This window comes from Suncus etruscus, chromosome 4 (genome assembly GCF_024139225.1).
Source record: "Suncus etruscus isolate mSunEtr1 chromosome 4, mSunEtr1.pri.cur, whole genome shotgun sequence".
Classification (NCBI taxonomy): Eukaryota; Metazoa; Chordata; class Mammalia; order Eulipotyphla; family Soricidae; genus Suncus; species Suncus etruscus.
Window position 1 is genome coordinate 3,447,892 of NC_064851.1, and position 18,241 is coordinate 3,466,132.

Genomic DNA, 18,241 nt, shown 5'->3' on the forward strand with positions numbered 1-18,241 from the left:
AGTTCTACTAGACATAGAACCCTGGATCCCAAGTCCACCTGCTGGCCAGAGGGAGCTTACCGGATGACGAAGTCACGAAGAAGGGCAAACTCACAGTGGTTGAGGTTCTCCACTGTGAACAAAATCAAAGGAAGTGACTTCAAACAGGTGGTGACCCCCCAAAGGAACCCCCAGTCCCCACCCCAGCCTGGTTGGGTAAACCACCCCCAGTGATGTTAGACCTTCTTTTCATGCACTCAACTATAACCAGGGACACAATTGTACTAAGCGTCCATTATTCATTCATTTATTTATTTATCTTAGTTTATGGGGCATATCCGAGAAATGCTCATCAGTTACTCCTGGCTCTGCATTCAGGAATTACTCCTGAAGGCCTCAGAGGACCATATGGGATGCCGGGGATCAGAATTGAACTCAGGTGGCCACATGTAAGGCAAACGCCCATCCATGTGCTGCATTTCTGATTTTTTTTTTTTTTTTTTTGGTTTCTCAGGCCACACCCGGTGACGTTCAAGGGTTACTCTTGGCTATGTGTTCAGAAATCGCTCATGGCTTGGGGGACCATATGGGATACTGGGGGATCAAACCGCAGTCTGTTCTAGGTTAGCGTGTGCAAGGCAAATGCCATACCACTTGTGCCACCACTCCAGCCCCTACATTTCTGAATTTTATGTCATGCAGAAAATAAGCTATCTCTTGTACTACCCAAGAGGTAGGACAGTAGGCAGGACACTTGCCTTACACACAGCCAACCCAGGTTCAATCCTTGGCATCCCATATGGTCCCCGAACAGTGCCAGGAGTAATTTCTGAGTATAGAGCCAGGAATCACCCCTGAGCACTGCTGAGTATGAACCCAAAACAAGCAAAAATGAGAAAGAGAGAGAGAGGGAGAGGGAGGGGGAGAGAGAGAGAGAGAGAGAGAGAGAGAGAGAGAGAGAGAGAGAAAGAGAAAGAGAGAGAGAGAGAGAAATACAATGGGACTGGCTTGATTTTAAAAGTCAAAATCACTGAGTCTGCCAGGAATAGGCAGGTCGTCCCCTGCCCAGTCCCTCTGGGTTTGGTTATAAGTACAAATTTGAGTCTAAAATTCAAATAGCATCACTGACAAGAGGCATGATATTGGGCAGGACCCTTAATCTAAGATTCAAGTGCCTCAGCTGAGGTCACCTCCAATGGAGACATGTGCCATAAAGCCACTCAAGCCATTATTTGCTTTGTTTTGGAGTTTTGGGTCACACCTGGTGGTGCTCAGGTGTTACTCCTGGCTTTGCACTCAGAAGTCACCCCTGGCAGGCTTGGGGGACCACATGGGATACTAAGGAGCAAACCCAGGTTCACCACGTGCAAGGCAAACACTGTCTCCCCTGTGCTGTCGCTCTGGCGACATTTTTTTTTAAATACTCAGAATCCTTCAAATCTGCCAAGACCACTCACTTGGCACCAAATGAAGGAGGCCAACGCTGGCCGGATGCTGGCCTGTCCAAGCACATGCATTTGTGGGGGAGATTTTCCTAGCACCCTAAAGCCAGTCCTTAGCAGCTGCTGAGTCAGGTCTTGGAGTGTACAGAGCTTCCTGCCAGGGGTCTCTGCTTCTCCCATTAGACTGTGAGCTCCTGACAGCAGCCTGCCTGCCTGCCGGCTGCATTTTATTTCTAACTTCCTGGACTTCAAGCCGCTAAATACCTAAGCGGCTGTTCATAGCCATTCTTGCAGATCCGATTACCTTCAATGATCCCCCAGGGGGTTTTCCTGCCCAGGACGCGCTTGCCGTTGACCTGGTATTCCTTGTCACTTCCCACCACCGCGAAGGGCATGCTCTCCTGCTGGGGGGCAGAGACACCAGTCAGACTCATGTCTGTGGTCAGGGCAACAATCTTCTGACAAACCTTCAGGAAGCCGTAGTCCCAGACCGACCCTCCCAGGCACTTGAACACGTTGGTTTGGTGTGATTGGAAAGACTGTTAAGAAAAATCTGTGCTGGGGCCAGAGCGATAGCCTAGTAGGGCATTTGCCTTGCAAGCAGCCGATCCAGGATGGACCTCGGTTTGATCCCCAGCATCCCATAAGGTCCCCCGAGCCAGGAGCGACTTCTGAGCACATAGCCAGGAGTAACCCTAGGATCACGGGGTGTGGCTCCCCCCAAAAAATCTGTGTGGTGGATACCCCTGGAAACTGCTGCTTCTTGCAGAGCCCCAAAGTCAGTCCAAAGACCTGCTTCTGGTGGGCACAAGCATCCGTGCCTCCCACCCAATCTGTATTTTCCTCTCTGATCTATTTGCCTGATATATATGAGGGGTTTTTCCCTCTCCAATTTTTATATCCTTTTCTTCATTATTTGTGGGGGGGAAAGGGAAATTGGGCCACATCTGGCAGTGCTCAGGACTTACTCCTGGCTCTGTGCTCAGGAGACCATAGGCAGTGTTGGGGATGGAAATGGGGGTGGCCATGAGCAAGGCAAGGGCCTTCACCCCTGTCCTGTTTTCTCAAGCCCCGGTACAGTGTCTTACAGCAGAGGCACCAGGCCACCAGCCATGTAGATGCAGCGGAGCATTTGGAAAGGCTGGATAGAAAGGCGCTGCTTTTACCAAAAAAAAATAAGGTGTGTTTCGACTCAAAGAACAGATCTGGCCTCCACACAAAAATAGTGTTCAGTGACAAAGATATGTCGGTTCTGTGTGATTGTGTGTGTGTGTGTGTGTGTGTGTGTGTGTTTGACCACACCCGGCAGTGCTCAGGGGTCACTCCTGGCTCTCTCCTCAGAAATCGCTCCTGGCAGGTATAGGAGACCATAAGGGATGCCGGGATTCCAACCGCCTTTGATCCTGAGTTGGCTGCTTGCAAGGCAAACGCCCTACCACTGTGCTATCTCTCCGGCCCCCATCTGTGTGATTTTAATCTACATCTTGAATTAGATGAAAAGAAGTTTTAAATGATAACCTCATATAATGATTTCTTCACTCCGATTTTTTCCATGATCTGACCAGCTAGCTACCTGTCACTGTGAACACATTAATAACATGCTAGTGCTGGTGCTACAATTTGTATCAAACCATAGCCAAGTGTGAGCTACTGGTGGCACATGCCAGAATCAACATATGACCCTCATTTGATGTGGAGGAGACAGATCGAAATAGGGAGGACATGGGTTCCAGGTTATGGTAGATTCAGTAGAAAAGACCGGACTAGAAATTGAGCTTCTGATGCTAATTCACACTGTGTGTGTGTGTGTGTGTGTGTGTGTGTGTGTGTGTGTGTGTGTGAGAGAGAGAGAGAGAGAGAGAGAGAGAGAGAGAAAGAGAGAGAGAGAGACAGAGACAGAGACAGAGACAGAGACAGAGACAGGGAAAGAGCTAGTTCAATTTTCCAGCCAGGGGATATAGAGCGAGGCACTTCTCCTGCATGGAGCCAACTGGATTCAATCACTGGCATCCCATATGGTCCCCTGAGCACTGTAAGGAATGATTCCTGAGTGTAAAGCCAGAAGTAACCCCTGAGTATTGTCAGAAGTGGCCTCAAAATAAAAATCAATAAAAAGCTTATGAGGGTTGAGCACATGCTTTGTATGTGGGAGGTCCAGGGTTTAATTTACAGCTCCACATGGTCCCCCAAGTACTGCAGGGAGTGACCCCAAGCCCAGAGAAGGGAGCAGACTCTGCACACTTCTGGATCACCTGGAGTGAGTAGATACAAGTGTTAGGGCTATTTCTGGAAGCTCGGTTCTGTGGTAGTTCTTATTTTTTTCCACTTTCTTGGGGAGCGAGGAGATATGCACAGAGTGGCAAGGAGCCCATAAGCAGCACCAGGTGTGGTTCCAAAAGGATAACAAAAATGTCTCCAAGACATACACCATATCTGACCTCTGCATTTTACAAGGGGGAAACTGAGGCCAAATTCTGACAGTGCTATGGATCCAGCCAGGTACTTTTTCTCCCTGGTACCCATCTACCTGCATTTGCCTTGCAGGGGAAGAAGAGGCTTTAATGTGACCTGGGTGCAGGGGCTGGTAGGCCCAGGCTTCCCCCTTTCCTGGATTCCTCCAGACATAGGGACAGGGATGGGGGAAGGCAAGAAGTAGATGAAGGGCAAAGGGTGTCCCCAATGCTTCTCCCAGGATGACCAGGAGACCTAAGAGGGTGCAGTGAACCGAGACTCACACCCACCCGGATTTTGTCATTCTCCGTCTTGTCCTCCAGATCCTCATCGAATTCCTTCTGCGGGTAGAACTCAATGCCATGCACTTCGAGTTCCTTGCGGACCTGGAGGCAGAGAGGAGGGAGGTGGGCAAGAGCCAGAGCCCAGGGAGGAAGGGTGGGAGAGGGAGAGGTGTGTGTGCTGATCTGGGCCCCCCAACACCCTGACGATGGTGGTGAAGACAACCAGAGCCCCCTGCCTAGAAACAAACAGCATCAGTCCATAACCCTATCAGCAGAACTCGTGCTGCTCTGCCCCCATCCCATCCCATCCCACCCCCATCCTGGCTCTGCCTCATCTCCTTTAACAGGAGTAGGCATTGGTCCCCCATTCACCACACCCCGCTACCCTGCAGTCTAGTCTCTCTTCCTGGGGTCTCTTCTGGAGGAGGAACTCCCAGCATTTTGCATAGGGATAACCCCCATAATGCTCTGCCCAGCTGTACAGTCAGTCTGGCAGTTCCAGGCTTCATCTGGCCATGCCTGACGGACCAAATGGTTCTGGGGATCGATCAATGGGACCCTTGGGCCTGGCAGGCTTGTGACTCTAAATTTCTCAAAGGCAGGAGCTGCCTGTCTACTTACTTCTCTTGCATCTCCTCTCCCTGATGGTTCCCACCCAGGTAGATTTTCTAGAACATTCCACTGAGGACAAGCAATGGCTGACTAGCACCCAAACAGGACAGTCTCCCGATAAGAAACCAAAATCAGCAGATGTGGGGGGCGGGAGGAGACCTCAGTCCCCCAATGCCCTTTCAGGGTTGAACGATGAGCAAGGAGAGGAGACAGGGGTGTGCGCGGAATGGGTAGGGGGCCTCACCCTCTGCTTGAACTCTGACTTCTCCTCCACGGTCATGGTGTCTGCCTTGGCAATGACCGGGATGACGTTGACAACTTTGCTGAGGTGCTTCATGAATTCCAAATCCAGTGGCCGCAAGCTGGGAGCAGCAGAGGGCAGGGGCTGTCAGCAGCACCCCACAACAAATGCCTCCTCTCCTTCCACACATGCACCTGTTCTCTTTGCCCTAAAGCAGGGTCTCAAACTGGAGGCCCGCAGGCCATTTGCGGCCCTCCGTACAACATTTTGTGGCCCTCGGCCAGCCTTCAAATATCGCAGTATTCACGATTATTCACTTACCGAATAATCGCAATAAAAATCGCATTAGTGGGGCCAGAGAGATAGCATGGAGGTAAGGCGTTTTGCCTTTCATGCAGGAGGTCATTGGTTCGAATCCCGGTGCCCCATATGGTCCTCTGTGCCTGCCAGGAGCAATTTCTTAGCCTGGAGCCAGGAATAACCCCTGAGCACTGCCGGGTGTGACCCAAAAACCACCACCACAACAAAAATCGCATTAGTAAGAAAAAATCGTATTAAACATTCGCATACCCTGAGCAGTTCCATTTGGGTATGCAAATGTTTAATGCGATTTTTTGCTATTTTTTTTTTTTTTTTTGGTTTTTGGGTCACACCCGTTTGACGCTCAGGGGTTACTCCTGGCTATGCGCTCAGAAATCGCCCCTGGCTTGGGGGGACCATATGGGACACCGGGGGATCTAACCGAGGTCCATCTGCTTGCAAGGCAGACACCTTACCTCTAGCGCCACCTTCCCAGCCCGCTATTTTTTTCTTACTAATACGATTTTTTATTGCAAATATTCGGTAAGCGAATAATCGCAAATACTTTGTGCCTAGCACAGACGTCATTTCCGCTGCTCCTGCCCACTATCCCTTTTTGTGTGTGTGTGTGTGAAATCCCTTATGCGGCCCTGCCTCACCCCGACTTTGCCTCCTGCAGCCCCCAGGTAAATTGAGTTTGAGACCCCTGCCCTAAAGGCTCCCCCTGCAGTCTGGCTCCAATCCCCACTCTGATGTGCCCTCACCACTCCTCCCAAGACCTCGTTTCCAACTTGGGGATTGTTCTGTCCTATAACCACTGCAGCCCACAACCTGCCAAGGGGCAGCACCACTGGATGGGCTGTTCACCCCTCTAGGCATCCTGGGGGTCTGCTCCTTCCTAAGGCTCTTCTGGGACCTCCAATCTAGCTAGGCCCAAGTCAGTGGGAGGGATGAAGTGACACTTTCTGGGGCCAGAGTGATAGCACAGCAGGGAGGGGTGTTTGCTTTGCATGCTGCTGACCCAGGATGTACCCGGGTTCAATCCCCAGCATCCCATATGGTCCCCCGAGTCTGCCAGGAGCAATGTCTGAGCACAGAGCCAGGAGTAACCCCTGAGCACTGCCAGGTGTGGCTCCAAAACAAAACAAAATAAAGTGACTCTTTTTTTTTTCCTTTGGTTTTTGGGTCACACCTGGCAGTGCTTAGGGGTTGATCCTGGCTCTATGCTCAGAAATCGCCCCTGGCAGGCACGGGGGACCATATGGGATGCTGGGATTCGAACCACCATCCTTCTGCATGAAAGGCAAACGACCTACCTCCATGCTATCTCTCCAGCCCTTAAAGTGACTCTTTCTATTGAATATCTGGGCCCCTCTATCAAGCCCTACTGGGTACCTGGTTCCTCTAGCGCTGGGGGACTTTGCTTATTAAATGTCTCAAAAACTGTGCCCTGCTCAACACCCAGATGACTCAGCCACAGCCTGCTTGCAGGGCAGATCGCTCCGCATCTAATGGTGTGCTGAAACTAGAGGACGCTCCACATCAGCTTGACTTCGATGAAAGAAATGCACAGAATCCAGACTCTCTAAATATAGGAACCTGATACCAGCAACAGCTAAATTGTGAAAAAGTTTCACCGGGACCACGGAGAATGACTCTGGTTGGACAGACAGGTATGCCTGGAGCCCAGAGTCGGTCTTATGCCAATAAATTTTGGGGGTGAGGACTTCTTGTAATCAGGCCAAGGATTTTTTTCCTTTTTCCCCATATTTTTCTGGGCCTATGCATACAACGGCGATTGCCACTGTCACACCTTTACTATTTTTTTTAACCCTTATCCTTTAAGAAAAAAAAATTACTGAACTTAAAAACAAATAACTAGGGGCCGGGCGGTGGCGCTAGAGGTAAGGTGCCTGCCTTGCCTGTGCTAGCTTTGGATGGACCGCGGTTCGATCCCCCGGCGTCCCATATGGTCCCCCAAGCCAGGAGCGACTTCTGAGCGCATAGCCAGGTGTAACCCCTGAGCGTCACCGGGTGTGACCCAAAAACCAAAACAAACAAACAAACAAAAATAACTGTAGTAGAATGCCTGTTTCGAATACAGACAGGGAATGGGAAGGGGGGAGGAGGGCATTGGGAGGGGGAAATGTTGCACTGGTGAAGGGGGGTGTTCTGTTTGTGACTGTAACCCAACTATAATCATGGTACTTAAATAAAAAATATATTTTAAAAAACTGAACCCCAGCCAAGCATCCCTGAACCCCCATAACACCAGCTCCTGGCAACAGCCTGTTTCTCGCACTAGGATCCCCAAGTGCCCAGTTGCCCCTCTGGCTATCCACAGCATCTCCCCTTAAACTCCAGCCCCTTCCAAATGGTCTGCCCCTCACCCCCAAAAGCCTCGTGCCAGGCAGGCATAGACTGAATGGATGCAGGTTCTGGTGCACGCTGAGCACTTTTCTCAGAGCACGGTTGTGCCTTGGTGCTAGGACTGGTCCCAGGTAGCCTGACCTGGGCCCATCTTGGCCTCTATAGCTGAATCCAGGTTTCAGCTGGTCCCTGCAGATGGGCCCCCAGGACGCCCCTCACCCCTCGCAGCTCCTGGGGGTACGCACGAGTGTCCAGTGGGGGAGATGAAGTAGAGACAGCAGTGCACACGCGTGTCGGGGATGCGCTTCTTCCTCGCGATGTTCACCTCCTCCTTCAAGAACTTCTCATACTGCTCGTTGATGTATTTCTCAATGGGCTCCCAACTGGGGCGGAAGGAAGGAGAGTGTGGCGGGCTGGGCCTCCAGCCCCCAGCTCCATGACACCCCAAAACCTTCTTCCTGACACCACCCCACTCTGCCCATTCTTCTCTGGCTCAGTTTTTTTCTAAGTAAAACAGGAAGGACAATGGGTGCTGGGAAGGACCCCAAAGAGCTGGCCAGGGCAGCCGATGGCTGGTGGCCGCAGATTTCAACAACTGTCCTTCCTGCATCCAGGCGGACATCACAAACAGGAGGCGGCTGTTCATCTCCCCTAGTCTGTGTGTGGGTGCCCTGGCTCCCTCACAAAAACACACAGAGTTCATCCGTGTCTGGGGGCATGCTTTGATCTAGAACTTCTCATACATGTTCCGTGAAGCAAACTTCACTATTGCCCCTTCCCTCTCTGTGGATACAGGTGATGCTTTGCTGCCTCCTCTGGGCTCTGGGAACCCTATAGGATGCCAGGGATTGAACCCAGATCAGCTGTGTGCAAGGCAAACTTCCTTCTTGCTGAGCTATAGCTTTAGTCCCTCCCTCTGCCCTTTGTCCTGCATCTAGCCCATAGCCTCTGTCCCTGCCATGGCCTTCAGAGAGCCAGGACTGGCCTTTATCCATGGCCCAAAGTTCTTGTTCTGGATGCATGGGCCCCCCTGAATCCCTCCACTGGCTAACCTCTCAGAACTGTCCCCTCCAGCCCCACACTGAGCCCCCGGAAGGCCTTTCCCCTCCCTTCCTGGGCCCTCCTTCTAGCAAGGCTCCCCATTTAGTCTAGAGTGTAGGTGCGGGACAAAAATGATTCTGTCCTGGCTCCCCACCATACCAGTTTTCGTTGTTGATTTGGTCCCCAAATCCTGGGGTGTCGATGACCGTCAGCTTCATTTTAACACCGCCTTCCTCTATCACTGGTTGGGGACAGAAAGGACCAGGGGTGTGTGTGTCATTCATCTTGCCAGCCAGGAATCCCCAGAGCCACCCTCCTTTAGCCCCATTTTCAAGAAAAACAACTTTAGCACCTTACAGAGCTCCAATCCTTCCTGATTTCTAGGTATTCAACCAGGTCTCAACAACCCCTCTCAACTCTTTTCCCTGTGTTATTTTTTGTTTTGTTTCGTTTTGTTTTGGGGGCCACACCCTATGGTGTTTAGGGGTTATTCCTGGCTCTGCGCTCAGGAATCACTCACTCCTGGCAGGATTGAGGGACCATATGGGACGCAGGGAATTGAACCCAGGTCAGCTGCATGTAAGGCAAATGCCCTCCCCACTGTGTTCACCCCATCTCAGTCCCACCCTGCCCTACCTGCCCACCCAGCTCAGACCCTCTGGTCCCCTCAGTCTCTCCCTGTCTACACTCGCAGTCTGAGGAACAGGCCACCTAGACTTGAGGTATCAATTCCCTTCTGTCCTTTCCCCACACTGGAAAACACCACACTCCATGTGACCCCGTATGCCCGGCCCATACTCCTGTCCAGCCTCACCGTGCCCTACGACTTTGATCTCCACCGTCTTGGGGATCTTCTCATCCCGGTTCCAGCTGGAGGCCTTGCGGCTCACTTGGGATTTGAAGAGCGTGTTCACCAACGTTGACTTGCCCAGCCCGCTCTGACCTGCACCAGACAGGGGTGAGGGGGAGCTTTCTTGGGGAGTGAAAAGGCCTGAGGTCCCACAGGGGTCCAGCTCCCAAGCCTCACACTCCTGCCCCAAACCACAGAGAGAATTCTGGAGCCACATGTCTCCCTCAGAGGCAGAAGCAGATGGCTTCTCTCTTCCCAAGGTCTGGGCAACCCCAATCTGTCCTGTGGGGGTTTTCAGGAGAAAGAATTCCCCACTGCCCTCCCAGCTCAGTCCTCTGGGGTGTTAGCTCAGTGTGTGTTTTCCATCTTCAAACACAGAACAAAGGGAAGAACAGTCCTGTGATCTGCTTCTGCCTCTAGCCCTTTCCCATCGAGTCAGAATTGGCCTGGTGTGGGGCCAGAGCAATAGCACAGCAGTAAGGCATTTGCCTTGCACACAGAAGACTTGGGACAGATGGTGGTTCAAATCCCGGCATCCCATATGGTCCCCTGCATCTGCCAGGAGCGATTTCTGAGCAGAGAGCCAGGAGTAACCCCTAAGTAACCATGCTGCTAGGTATGGCCCAAAAACCAAAATAATAATAATTGGCCTCGATGGTGGTACCCAGGCATCCCGCTGCTGACAGCTGACCCCCACCCCCACTGGAGTGGACCTAAAGAAGGGAGGGGAAGGCAGGCTAGGCTGGTCCCCACCACCTCACTTCACCGGCTGTCACTGTTCCCACTGCCAGCTCTGCTGAAGCTGGCATTTAAGAGGTTCCACAGCTAAAAAAGGAATGACTGGGGGGGGTGGGGGGAAACCACTGGTCTCCAGCCTTCACCTATAAACCAGTCCATAAGCCAAGCTTGCAAAGGAGATATCCACAGCACCCCAAACATGTAGGAAGAGCTGAGAAGAACTGCTCATTACCATAGACAAAATAGGCGTGCTGTCCCCAGGGGAGGTCAAAAAGATGGTGGCCAGTAGTAGCCAAAAGTGTGACAGTGGAATCGTTCCTGTTCATTCACTTAAAGGAGGTAAGGTCCCTGCAGGCTGCTGCATCCCTTGTTTTTGTTTTGGTTTTTGGTTTTTAGGCCACACCCGTTTGACGCTCAGGGGTTACTCCTGGCTATGTGCTCAGAAATCACCCCTGGCTTGGGGGGACCATATGGGACACCGGGGGATCGAACCTCGGTCCATCCGCTTGCAAGGCAGACACCTAACCTGTAGCGCCACCTTCCCGGCCCCAGCATCCCTTGTTTTAGGGGTAGGCACTAGGCCAAATGTGAGGACCTGGAGGGTCACCTTCCCTCCCAGGAGCTGGGTCAGGAGGAGACACCCTAACCGGAGAAGCTGGAAGGGATTCTAGATTATGGAAGAGCCTGTGCAAAGGCTCAGAGGCAGGAAAGAGCACAGCAAATCCAGCAACACATTCCTTGTAAGGGAGGCGTCGATTGCTACCCAGGAAGTAGCTGGTTTGAGTGGAGAGGGAGGACCAGGCCAGTTTACACTTCGGCAGGGCTGAGCATCATTAAGGACCTGAAGTGTGGTTGGCAGGAATTACTCTGAGGCTAGAAAATGGGGTACAAGGGCAAAAGGTGGATGTTCTAGAGCAGTGGTCGCAACCTTTTTTTTTTCAACTGAGCCAAATCTTGCCAAAACCACGACTGAAATTTATTTTGAGAGCCACACAGGGCGCGCACTGACTGAGGCTAGGAGCAGAGTCCTGAGTCCTGGAGCGGCCACCCGGCACACAGAAGATCCAAATTAAAAGTGGAAAGAGCCACATGTGGCTCGAGAGCCGCAGGTTGCCGACCACTGTTCTAGAGGAAAGAGACAGAACTGGGAGAACCAGGACCACTCAGTCCCTGTTCTTGACATAAGAAGTTTGTGTCTCAGGGCCAGAGAGGTGGGTCAATGAGTTAGGAGTGAAAAGTCGAGGCTCACCTCCATCACATGGTCCCCCCAGTATTGCCAGGAGCAATCCCGAGCATCTGCTGGGCATAGGCCAAAGAGAAAGTCAGTCCCCCAAACAATAGAGAAGAGGGCCAGGAGGGCCCATTCACAAAGAGCAGGGAGTGTAGTGAGGGCAGAGAAGGGACCACAATGACAGTAAGAGTTGGCAATGTTCCTCTGGACAAGAACTGGGTGCTGAAAGGAGGAAAAGTGATATGCAGGACACCCCTTCAGGAACAATATTACAAACCACAGTGCCTAAATAGGGAGGGAGAGAGGGAGAGGGGTGGGTGAGAGAGAGAGAGAAAGAGAGAGAGAGAAAAGAAAAATGTCTACCAGAGAGGCAGGCAGGGGGAGGGCAGGAGGGAAACTGGGGACATTGGTGGCAGGACATGTGCCCTGGTGAAGGGTCTTAGATATCATATAACTGAAACTCAATCAACAACTTTGTAACTGTATCTCATGGTGACTCAATTTAAGAAAGTGTTTAAAAAAAAAAAAAGAACAAAAAGAAAGGCATAATTGAAACTAAAGCCTGGAGAAGTAGGACTGCAGGGTAAGCAGGCTGCAGAGACAGCCGATGCTCCCAGATGGTCCATGCTCTGGTGTCTCGGGGCAGACATGCTCTTGGGCCTGGTGGGAGAGGATGGAACCAGAAGGACAGGAGGGAGGGGCTGGAGAGATAGCACAGCAGTAGGGTGTTTGCCTTGCACGTAGCCGACCCAAGATGGACCTGGGCTCAATTCCCCACGTCCCATATGGTCCCCCTAGCCTGCCAGGGGCAATTTCTGAGCACAGTGCCAGGAGTAACCAACTCTTGAGTGCCACTTGGGGTGTGCCCCCCCCAAAAAAATGACAGGTGAGAAGTAAAGCTGATGAGAGTCAAGAGCTAAGGATGGATGAGTTCAGGGAGCATGCAGGGGGAAAGAGACCCAATCCTGGGGGCCGGGCGGTGGCGCTGGAGGTAAGGTGCCTGCCTTGCCTGCGCTAGCCTAGGACGAACCGAGGTTCGATCCCCGGCGTCCCATATGGTCCCCCAAGCCAGGAGCGACTTCTGAGCGCATAGCCAGGAGTAACCCCTGAGCGTCACCGGGTGTGGCCCAAAAACCAAAAAAAAAAAAAAAAAAAGAGACCCAATCCTGGCTCAGCAACCAAGGGAGCGTTTCTAGGCCTAAGGTCTTCCTGCTGTTACGTTCTTCGATGCAGGAACATTTCAGAGTGACCAAAGCCCTAACCTAAAGCCTCAAAAAAAGACCAGACCCCCTTTACTCGCTCATAAAGGTGAGAAAGGGCCCTAATAATGCTCCCAGACCACAGCCTTAAAAGCAGGTAGTGGGCTGGGGCTAGAGAGATAGCATGGAGGTAGGGCATTTGCCTTGTATGCAGAAGGACGGTGGTTTGAATCTCGGCATCCCATAGGGTCCCCCGAGCCTGCCAGGAGTGATTTCTTTTTTTTTTTTTTTTTCAGGAGTGATTTCTAAGCATAGAGCCAGGAGCAACCCCTAACCCAAAAACAAACAAACAACAACAACAAAAAAAAAAAGCAGGCAGTGGGAAAGGTGTCCTGGGGGTGCCCGCTGGTCTGGGGCCAGGCTGATTGTCTTTTCCCTGGAATAGTGAGCGCTGTAGGGGCTCAGGCCTGAGTGATCTCCCCGCCCAGGGCAGCTGCTGGGCTCCTGGGTGCCGCCTCCCTGAGCCCCCATACCCACGACCATGACGTTGAAGTCGAAGCCGGTCTTCATGGTCTTCTTGCGCATCTGCTCTATGATGGAGTCGATGCCCACGTAGCCCAGCAGGCTGGAGTTGATGCTCACGGGCTTCATGGGCACAGCGGGCCTTGGCCTTGGCTCAGGAACCAGCTCTGACATGGCTGCGTCCGTCCTGGCCTCTGGGAGCCCTGCAAGCCAAAAGGAGGGATTGGGAGAGCTGCAGACGGCACTTGGGAGCCACAGTGTTGGGACTGGAGAGGTCCCTTACTTTGCCAAGGAAGGGGGAGCTGAGAGGAGACACAGTGCAGACCAGAGGGTGAGAAACTTGAACACACACACCTGTGGCCCCCCAGCACCAGGTCTGCGGGTCTGACTTGGAGCTTCCCTGCCGCCCAGCAGAGCACTGTGACATTTGGTTGAAAGTGAGGAGGGGAACAGTTCTGGGCACACAGTATGACAATGTCCAGGGGCAGCCCTGACTTTGTCAGAGGCTAGAAGGGCCCCCCCAATTGCGACAAGCAAAGTACCTGTATCCTGAGTGTAGAATCAATTAAATTAATAAAAGTCCTTGATGGCGGTGGATGATGGTGGATGGATGGCGAGGCCTTTCTCGGCCAGTCCAGGCTTTCCCCTCTTGGCCAAACCCAGAGTCCCACCTCCCAGGCAAAGCCAAAGACCTTTCAAGAAGCTCTGTCTGCTGTCTAGGACCCCTTGGTGATACCCTCCTGGCTTTGTCCTTTAGGTACAAATAGTGCCACACCCCACTTTTGAGAGGAAGAAATCAGCAACCAACCTGCCTCAGTGTCCCCTCTCCTTACTGTCTTTTGCAGAGCCCCAGCCACTGCCTTATGGTTTTAATCTTGAAAAGGTCACCCCTTGAGGCAAACAAGGAGAGGAAGAAGTGCAGGGATTGGGGGACAAGGAGCAAAGGGGTGAGCACATGGTCCAGGTGGAAGCCAATGGATTCGATCCCTGATGCCAGCGATAGCCCCTTCTCCACATGGCCAGAAAGAACCCCAAAAGGAAGAGGAGAAACAAAGATGGTGCCATACTGGGGGAAAGAAGGGAAAAGGAAATGGAGGCATATGTCCAATCCTCAGGATATGGCTGGTCAGGGCAGACCCAAGAGTGTCCCCCCTTGGACCACTGCCCCTTCAGAGGCCTCAAGAGAGGGTCCCCTTCATTTCCCAGAAAATGGGGAGGGGAATGTGAGGAGGTGGGAGCCTGGCCCTGCTTTCTGCTGGGAGACTCCCCTCCCTGCTGTGAGCCTGCTTCATCCTCTGTGTAGTCAAGGTCACTCCCAAGGCTGTGAGCAGGACAGGAGAGATGGAATGAGGGTGGGGTGACTCCTGTACCCGCCACAGTCCCAGACCCATGGGCAAGGACCTGTTTCCGGGTCACGGTTCCTCCAGAGGAGGAGCGGGTTGTGTGCGCACGCGCTGGGGAGAGAGGGTGACCCAGATGCTCCTGTCCTCCATTTTCCAGGGAGCCTTTGGGCACGGCTGTCCTGGACTCCTGTGGGTTCTGGGCTCCTGCAGGGTCTCAGGCTCCCGGGGGAGGGGGGCATGGGGTAGCAGGTGGATAAGAGGAAGAAGAAGCCAGAGCGTCTTTCACCCGCACCCCCAAAGCCAGCTGGGAGTTTGATTCTGGGTCTTCTATTACTTTCCCAATGGAAAATGTTTCTCCTGGTTTCCTCCAGGCAGGGGCTCCCTCCTGCTTCCCAGGAAGCTGCAAAAATGCAGGCTCAGCCCTGCAAACAGCTGACTCGGGCCTGCTCCCCCGCACCCCACACAATTGCACAGCTGCTCCCACAGCTGGCCCTCCTCTCTCCGTCTTAGAACCGTGTACTCTCTGCAGCGGACCGACAAGCAGGTCCATCCGCAGGAATCCCGCCCTGCTCCACCACCTGGAAAATTGACTCCATTTCTTTATGGGGCAACTGGAAGGCTTTTCGTTTGTTTGTGTTGGTTTGGTGCCACACTGGGGGGCACTCAGGAGTTACTCCTGGTTCTGTGCTCAGAAATTACCCTTATTCCTCGCAGGCTTAGGCGGCCATATGGGATGCCAGGAATCGAATCTACGTTGGCCGCTTGCAAGGCAAGCCCTACCCTCAGTGCTGTCACTCTGGCCCTTGCTTTTGTTTTGCGGCCACATTTGAATTCAGGACTTATTCAGGTATCACTCCTAGAGGTGCTCAGGGGGCTTCTAGAAGTGGGGTGCTGGGGACTGAACCCAGGTTGGCTGTGTGCAAGGCAAATGCCTTTTCTGCTATCCTATTGACCTGGCCCCCAAGTCTTCTTTTAAGGGTGAATCTTCCAAAAAGAAAAAAAGGCTGAGATGATAGTACAGCAGAGTGCACTGGCCTTGCACACAGCAAACCTGGGTTTGATCCCTGGCATCCCATGTGGTCCCACACACTCCACCAGGAGTAATTCCTGTGCGCAGAGCCAGGAGTAACCCTTGAGCACCACCAAGTGTGGCCCAAATCCCATAAAAACCCTATCATGGGCGAGTTCTGTACCAGGTGCTTGGTACACATGTCTGGAGTGCATGAGACCCTGAGTTCCATCTGACACTACCTGGCCCCCAGAGCAAGCACCTTCCAGATGTGCACAGCTGGGCCTGAGCAGCACCACCACCTTCCAGGCTCACACCATCGCACCACCCACCCCTGCAGCCAGGCTGGAACCCCCAGGCTCCCTGAGAAATGCTTGACCAGCCTCCAGAAACAGGATGAATCAAGTCTTCACTATGACTATGACCCGCTCTGCCTGTCTGTCATCAGCAGCCACTCACAGGAGACCCGGACAGCCCCCAGAGAGCCCTTGTCCCCGTGCAGGACCTGGAAGTGGGCAGAGCAGCAAACACCTTCCTGTACCCCGTCTGTACACTGGCTGGAAACAGCCCAGCCCATCACCTGCCAACTGGCCACGAGAAGAGCAGTCTCCTCCCTCCCCACTACGGAACACCCCCGTCTGGGAGCCAGAGTGATAGCACAGCAGGGAAGGTGTTTGCCTTGCACACAGCCCACCTGGGATTTGATCCCCACATCCTATATCCTATATCCCCTGAGCACCACCAGGAGTGATTCTTGAGTGCAGAGCCAGATGTAATCTCTGAGCACCGGTGGATGTGGCCCAAAAACCAAAAGAAAAAAGAAAAAAAAGAAAGGCCCTTCTATTGGGGATTCCCCCCCTTGGATCCTCCTCTTACTCATTCAAAATCTCTTCCTTCCTCCTCCATCTTCCTCCCTGCCATCTCAGCCAGGCCACCCCATCTGCAGTACAGTGTCCTCCCCTCAAACCTCAGCTTGGGGTCAAGGACCCTGGAGACCAGACACGTTTGAGCCCCCAGTGCAGGTTGTCTGCTGAGGTCCCCGACAAATACAGAGACCTCCGGCCGCCGCTCTGACCTACGATCCTGCAGCCTTGGCAGGACAAGCACCCGGGGCTGACACCCTGGCTGGGTGACCTCTGTGAGCCTGGGTTTGCTCTCAGGAGCTGTGGATTACCCAAAGGGACAGGCAGGGAACAGGTGTTTCCACCTCAGTGGGCCAGGGGCGTGTCTCCTGCAATCTCTGAGCCTCCAGGTGAAAGCGCAGCCAGCCAGGAACTCATCGAAGAAGGACTGAATGGGTGACGGAATGATTGAATGAGGGCATGGGGCATGAATGAATGAATGGATGGATTGATGAGCCCCTTTTCTCTTCCCTCTGAGCCTCCGACTTCCAGCCTGCAGTGACTCTGGTGGGGGCTCAGTCAGGAAGGGGATTCTACAAACGGTCCTGCTCCCAGACAGAGTCCCCCCCACCAGCCCTCTCACCCCCAGTCTGTCAGTGCTCCTGAAGAGGCCCTGATCTGTGGGCACAACCTCCCAGGAGCCCCAGCAGAGGCCTTGCCGCCTGGCTCAGTTGTACTGTGGTTCCCACGGATACAAGATTCTCCCACACCTTCCCCTCCCCAAGCCCCACCTCAAACAAGGGGCCTGGTTTTAAGGGCTGACCCCTGGCTTAGCCGTCTTTGTCTGCTAGGAGGACCCCACCTCTCCTTGGGGAGGTAACAGTGGATGGGGGGTGGGGGAATGTCTGCTCTGCAAAGCACCTGTCTTGGGGTGGAGTGGGGGGCTTGAGGGTAGGCGCTTTCTCTAGGCCCTGCCCCAGACGCGGGGGCCCAGAGTCCCCCCTACACACAACACACACAGACAATTCACACACACCCGCTGTGTGCCCGGCACCTAGAAACCGGATCACAAAAGCCCCCTGGGTGCTTTCCCATTGCCTGGAGCCCAAGGCTTGGGGACAGACCGGGTCCCCCCAATCCCCGCTCGCCCTTTCCCAGCCCTCGGAGTCCAAGGAGCTCCCTTGGAGACCACCAGCCTGCCAGCCAGCCATTCGGTGCCAGTCTCCATGGGGTTGGAAAAGGGGCTCCAGCACGGCGGCCCCGGGTACCACCAACCCGCCTGTGCGTGCCCGGGGATGGGTGGGTGGGTGGGTGGGCGCGTGTGCCCAACTTGTGTCCCTTCCCATGGGAGCACCCCGGGGGTGGCCCCGGGCCCGGTCCAGCCGCCCTACCTTTGGACATGAATCCTCCTTTGTCTGTCTGTCTCCGCGCCTCCGGGAGATGCTCAGGGCGCGGGGCTGCCAGGCTGAGCGCGGCGCGGGCTCCCCGCTAGGCCGATCGCGGGGGCCCCTGCCACCGGGCCGACCCCCGAGCCGCGAGCCCCGAGCCCCCCGAGCGCCCCGAGCCCCCACGCCGCCCTGCGCCCCCGCGCCCCCGCGCCCCCCGCGCCCGCCCCGGCCCCGGCCCGGCTCGCCCGCGCCGCTGCGCCCCAGCCCCGCCGCCGCCGCCGCCGCCGCTGCCCCTGCCCCGCGCCACGTGATCGCGTGCCCGCTCCGCCCCGCACAACCCGCACGCGGGACCGGGGCACCCACGCACGCACGCGCGCGCGCCCCGAAGCCGGGCCCCGC

The 18,241-nt window shown here is 54.1% G+C and overlaps 1 protein-coding gene across 5 annotated transcripts in view; it reads right to left on the bottom strand.

Moving 5' to 3' along the window:
- Positions 1-17,988, bottom strand: part of SEPTIN3 (septin 3) — a 21,741-nt gene extending 3,753 nt beyond the window's left edge. For 2 of the 5 annotated variants that reach the window (XM_049771668.1, XM_049771666.1), the window contains exons 1-9: positions 17,846-17,988; positions 13,272-13,463; positions 9,535-9,663; positions 8,880-8,961; positions 7,925-8,062; positions 5,013-5,130; positions 4,163-4,258; positions 1,726-1,822; positions 61-112 (exon numbers count right to left, since the gene is read on the bottom strand). In XM_049771668.1, coding sequence (XP_049627625.1) covers positions 61-112; positions 1,726-1,822; positions 4,163-4,258; positions 5,013-5,130; positions 7,925-8,062; positions 8,880-8,961; positions 9,535-9,663; positions 13,272-13,463; positions 17,846-17,855 — 914 coding nt within the window. In that variant the 5' untranslated portion in view covers positions 17,856-17,988. Of the gene's footprint in view, positions 1-60; positions 113-1,725; positions 1,826-4,162; positions 4,259-5,012; positions 5,131-7,924; positions 8,063-8,879; positions 8,962-9,534; positions 9,664-13,271; positions 13,464-17,845 lie in introns of all 5 variants that reach the window. The other 3 variants (XM_049771664.1, XM_049771665.1, XM_049771667.1) reach the window with 2 other exon arrangements.
- Positions 17,989-18,241: the final 253 nt, after the last annotated feature.